At 57.2% G+C, this 5,000-nt stretch overlaps 2 protein-coding genes across 2 annotated transcripts in view; both read left to right on the top strand.

The window, feature by feature from the left end:
* Positions 1-4,307, top strand: part of CAOG_08996 (hypothetical protein) — a gene marked incomplete at both ends in the record, with an annotated part of 4,836 nt that extends 529 nt beyond the window's left edge. Inside the window, one exon of the mRNA XM_011272381.1 lies at positions 1-4,307. This exon is cut by the window's left edge and continues 529 nt beyond it. Within this exon, the coding sequence (XP_011270683.1) occupies positions 1-4,307 (4,307 nt within the window).
* A 147-nt stretch (positions 4,308-4,454) lies between these two features.
* Positions 4,455-4,955, top strand: CAOG_08995 (hypothetical protein; the record flags this gene model as incomplete). Its single annotated transcript, XM_011272380.1, has 1 exon — positions 4,455-4,955. A coding segment is annotated over one exon (501 nt), but the record flags the coding sequence as incomplete, so codon positions are not given.
* Positions 4,956-5,000: the final 45 nt, after the last annotated feature.

Here is a 5,000-nt window from a genome sequence, read left to right as displayed (position 1 = left end):
TGGGATCACCCGAGCTGCACACTGGCCAGACATTGACAGTGTACTCGCGCGCCAGTTTTGCGAATGGAGCCACGCCAGATCCCTCCGACTTCAGTACTGATCCGAGCATTCTTTCGTCCTCGAGCACGGCTGCAGTAACCTGGCCGACCACCCTCTCGGTTACCTTTACTCGGTTTGCCCTCAGCCTGCAAACCTCACGAGAAGATGCGCCATCTGGCCCGTCCTTTCCCATCGAGGTGACTTTGATCATCGATGGTGCGCCAGGCCTCACCATCACCGAGGCAGACGTGACCTTCCCAATGTCTACTTTAACGCAATACATTGCGGTTACCGCGTTGTCGCCAGCAGACGCCAACCCAGTCATTGTGCAGGAGCCTTCCAGCACAACCTCCGCTTTAGAGAACGCCTTTCTCCAAGCTACATATACGTCGACGTTGGTTGCCACATCTTCATCGTATGATTATGTCGCGCAATACCAGTTTTTCGTTCCACAGTTGGATGCTTTCGGCAGTCCAGTCATCAGCGCGACCACGGGCCAAGCACGCAGCTTCCAGGTGAATGCGACAGTCGCGTTGACGTACGATGCTGTCACAATCGTGGGGGGAAATCCCGTCCTTGCTTCGGAAACAACCACGCAAACCATCTCTGTGACATTCACCACCAAGTCGTATTGGTCGGCCGTGTCCATCTCGCCAGGTATTCTGTTGCCTAAGGGTGCGTGCACTATTGCCCAATCCTTCCAGATTTCAGACTACTTTTCGCTCGGCAGCCTGTTCTCCACCCTGACCATCCCAGACGGCGTCCTTGCCAACACTTCCACCACTGCCACTGTGTCACTTGGTGGAAGCAGCTCAAGCACCATTTCATTTGGCGTGCACTACACGATCGACACTAGCCGAGTTGGCAACGACGCCCTGCCAGCGACTGATGGTGCCACAGTCTTGAGTCTCAATCTGACGTGGGCGGTCAGTGCGCTTGGCCTTTCTGCTTCCACGCTGGTTCCGGCGCCGACTTCCGCCCAGGGCATTCTAGTCGGACCTGTGACTGACGGTCTTTTCAGCCTTCCCTGCCGAGTGCAAGACTTGTACACGGACCGGTTTACACCCACGCAAGCGATTACGATGGGCGATCCGCTCTTTGTGGATCTGTCGGCCTCTTCAGCGGTCAAGGATGCATCCGCTCCGTTGACGGCATCCACTGGTACGGTGATTGAGTTGAGCAGTACCAGCGCAGCAATTGCAAGGGCCCAACTATTCACGAGTATCTATGCGGTCAATGGCTCGCGCATCTGCGTGGCCACCAATGGATGCGATGCCACCTCACTTCCTTTGGCTCCCGAACAGCTTGTGAGCGCTGGTGCCAATGTGACGCTGTTGATTTCCGTTTCCTTCCCGTCTGCCGACTTCTGGGCTTCCTCGGTCATCCTTTATCTAAGCAATCCGGTTTTTATCGGGATCGGTGTCGACCCCGTCCCGGCGTCATTCTCGCCAGTGATCTCTGCAGACACACCTCCAGTCAACATGTTCAAATTCGCCGCGGACGAAACGCTGTATCCCGTCACTGGAGCTGTTCCAAACATCACGGACGCGAGCTGGAACACAATCACAATTGGCTTTGGCAGCTTTTCAGATGTCCAAAATCGCCCACTCAAGTCAAGCATTCTTCTGACCTTGACTGTGCTTCCGGTGCCAGTTTTCGACTTGATGGAACTGACCCAACTTGCGCAATACCAAGACGGCGCTATCTCAGCTACTTCTCTGTTAGAAAGCTCCGCCATTCAAGCAAAACAACCCGAAATTTCAACCATCTACTCTGCTGTGGTTGCTGCATCGTCGGGGGCGGCGGCGATTTACTCAAATCCCACCGCGCTGGCTTCCAGTGGAATTACGTTTGCCCAACCGGGCCAATCCAACACGGCGGCCTTGCCTTGCAATCGCTTCAGCTTTTCGGGAGGAGACACGTACGTCACTGACGCCATGGTGACTGCGCTTGACCAGTTGAGCATTCTTGGTGGTGTTGGCGGTGGCGATGTCATCACCGTGGTCATGTTTGTGGTCAACTCGGGCAGCGGACGTGCCTACAACGTTTCGTTGCAGGGCAATATCGCTACAACGAGTGGTACGTTTACTTATCTACCAAATTCGCTGTGCATCTCGGATGGTCGTGGCTCGGCTCTCCAGTTTTTGACAGCGCCTTCGGCCGACGGGTCAACGCTCTTTGGCGGAACTACCTCCGTGTTGCTCGACAACCTTCCCGGCTTGCCAGCATATGACAATGGCCTGCTAGGTAGCAACATTGCCGTCATCACGTACGACCTTGCCATTTCGCCCACAGCCGTCTCCGGCACTACCAGCAGCGCGGGGCTGTCCGTTTGCCAGTACCTATCTGCTACTCTCCCGAGCGCAGAGAATTATCTCGAAACCTGCGTGGCCAGCGATGCGGTCGTGACGTCGGAAACGCCAATGCTTATAGCCTTTAACGCCTCGTCTCCGCTCATCACCTCTGCCTCTGGCGCGTCTGGGTTTGTTGCCAACGCTGCGAGCCCCATCGTGGCGGTTGGAGATCAGGTCACGTTCAACCTGACTGCAAGTGTGCCGAGCGGCTCGATCGGCAGTGTCAAGCTGGCCATCGCTGCTGGAATGCCTTCAGTGAGCGCACCGGGCGTGTTTGCCATCTATTCGGCCAAGGTTGTGGCGATCGGAAGTGCCATTTCCGTGTCAACGCTGGCGGTTGGAGCCGACGGTGTCATGCAAGATACCGACGGCAACACGTTCAACGATACTGCCGTGTTTGACTTTGGCGCGCTGAGCACCTTGGCATTCCAGCCATTGGAGGATCGCGAGATTATTGTGCAAGTGCAGGCCAGCGTTCCATCTGCGGCTACCGTGGGCAATGTTGCGGGTAGCACGATCGCGTCGCAGGGCAGAGTGATCTTTGGCCCCGATAGCTCGTCATTAGTCACCGTAAGCTCGACCCCGCTGACTCATACCGTGGCGGAGCCGAACTTGCAAGTGACGGCAATAATTAGCCCAGCGACTGTGCACGCGAGTGATGACCTTACCTTCACCGCGCTTGTTGCGCACACGAGCACATCCACCACCTCGGCCTTCCTCCTTGAACTTGCGAACCTTGTGCCAGCTGGAGCTAGTCTCACGCTCGACCCCGATTCCATCATCGTGACCACTCCAGCGTCAGTATCGGTTCCGGCGACAGTTTCGCGAGCTGCCGACAACTCAACATTCTCAGTCATGTTGTCCGAGTTGCCCCTGTACGAGGCGGTCGGTTCGTCGACCAAGTCCATCATGAACGTGACGTTCAGTGCCAGGCTGTCGAACCTTGCCACGCCAGGTTCGGCGGTCAACTGGGCCCCTGCCGTGAACTACAGCAGCTCACCTCTGAACTACAGTTCCCCGTCGATCTTAGCTGGTCGGAACTACTCTGCTGGAGGTGTGGAATCTGTCACCATCGCAGCACTGGACCCTTCAGTCGCGGCCACCAGAGCTGCCTCGACTGCGTCCGTTGCATCGGCGGCCTCGGCTGCTTCAACCATTTCAGCATCTGAAGCCTCAGCCGCGTCAGTGGCGTCGACTCAATCTGCCTCTGCTGCATCGGTTGCTTCGGATGCCTCGGTTGCTTCGACCATTTCAGCATCTGAAGCCTCAGCCGCGTCGGTGGCGTCGACTCAATCTGCCTCTGCTGCATCGGTTGCTTCGGATGCCTCGGTTGCTTCGACCATTTCAGCATCTGAAGCCTCAGCCGCGTCGGTGGCGTCGACTCAATCTGCCTCTGCTGCATCGGTTGCTTCGGATGCCTCGGTTGCTTCGACCATTTCAGCATCTGAAGCCTCAGCCGCGTCAGTCGCGTCGACTCAATCTGCCTCTGCTGCATCGGTTGCTTCGGATGCCTCGGTTGCTTCGACCATTTCAGCATCTGAAGCCTCAGCCGCGTCGGTGGCGTCGACTCAATCTGCCTCTGCTGCATCGGTTGCTTCGGATGCCTCGGTTGCTTCGACCATTTCAGCATCTGAAGCCTCAGCCGCGTCGGTGGCGTCGACTCAATCTGCCTCTGCTGCATCGGTTGCTTCGGATGCCTCGGTTGCTTCGACCATTTCAGCATCTGAAGCCTCAGCCGCGTCAGTCGCGTCGACTCAATCTGCCTCTGCTGCATCGGTTGCTTCGGATGCCTCGGTTGCTTCGACCATTTCAGCATCTGAAGCCTCAGCCGCGTCAGTCGCGTCGACTCAATCTGCCTCTGCTGCATCGGTTGCTTCGGATGCCTCGGTTGCTTCGACCATTTCCAGCATCTGAAGCCTCAGCCGCGGTCGGTGGCGTCGACTCAATCTGCCTCTGCTGCATCGGTTGCTTCGGATGCCTCGGTTGCTTCGACCATTTCAGCATCTGAAGCCTCCAGCCGCGTCGGTGGCGTCGGCACTCAATCTGCCTCTGCTGCATCGGTTGCTTCGGATGCCTCGGTTGCTTCGACCATTTCAGCATCTGAAGCCTCAGCCGCGTCGGTGGCGTCGACTCAATCTGCCTCTGCTGCATCGTTTGCTTCGGATGCCTCGGTTGCTTCGACCATTTCAGCATCTGAAGCCTCAGCCGCGTCGGTGGCGTCGACTCAATCTGCCTCTGCTGCATCGGTTGCTTCGGATGCCTCGGTTGCTTCGACCATTTCAGCATCTGAAGCCTCAGCCGCGTCAGTCGCGTCGACTCAATCTGCCTCTGCTGCATCGGTTGCTTCGGATGCCTCGGTTGCTTCGACCATTTCAGCATCTGAAGCCTCAGCCGCGTCGGTGGCGTCGACTCAATCTGCCTCTGCTGCATCGGTTGCTTCGGATGCCTCGGTTGCTTCGACCATTTCAGCATCTGAAGCCTCAGCCGCGTCAGTCGCGTCGACTCAATCTGCTTCTGCTGCATCGGTTGCTTCGGATGCCTCGGTTGCTTCGACCATTTCAGCATCTGAAGCCTCAGCCGCGTCAGTCGCGTCGACTCAATCTGCCT

This window comes from Capsaspora owczarzaki (assembly GCF_000151315.2).
Source record: "Capsaspora owczarzaki ATCC 30864 unplaced genomic scaffold supercont2.12, whole genome shotgun sequence".
NCBI lineage: Eukaryota > Filasterea > Ministeriida > Capsasporidae > Capsaspora > Capsaspora owczarzaki.
The sequence above is the reverse complement of the archived record's forward strand: the minus strand, read 5'-3'. Positions and strand labels throughout refer to the sequence as shown.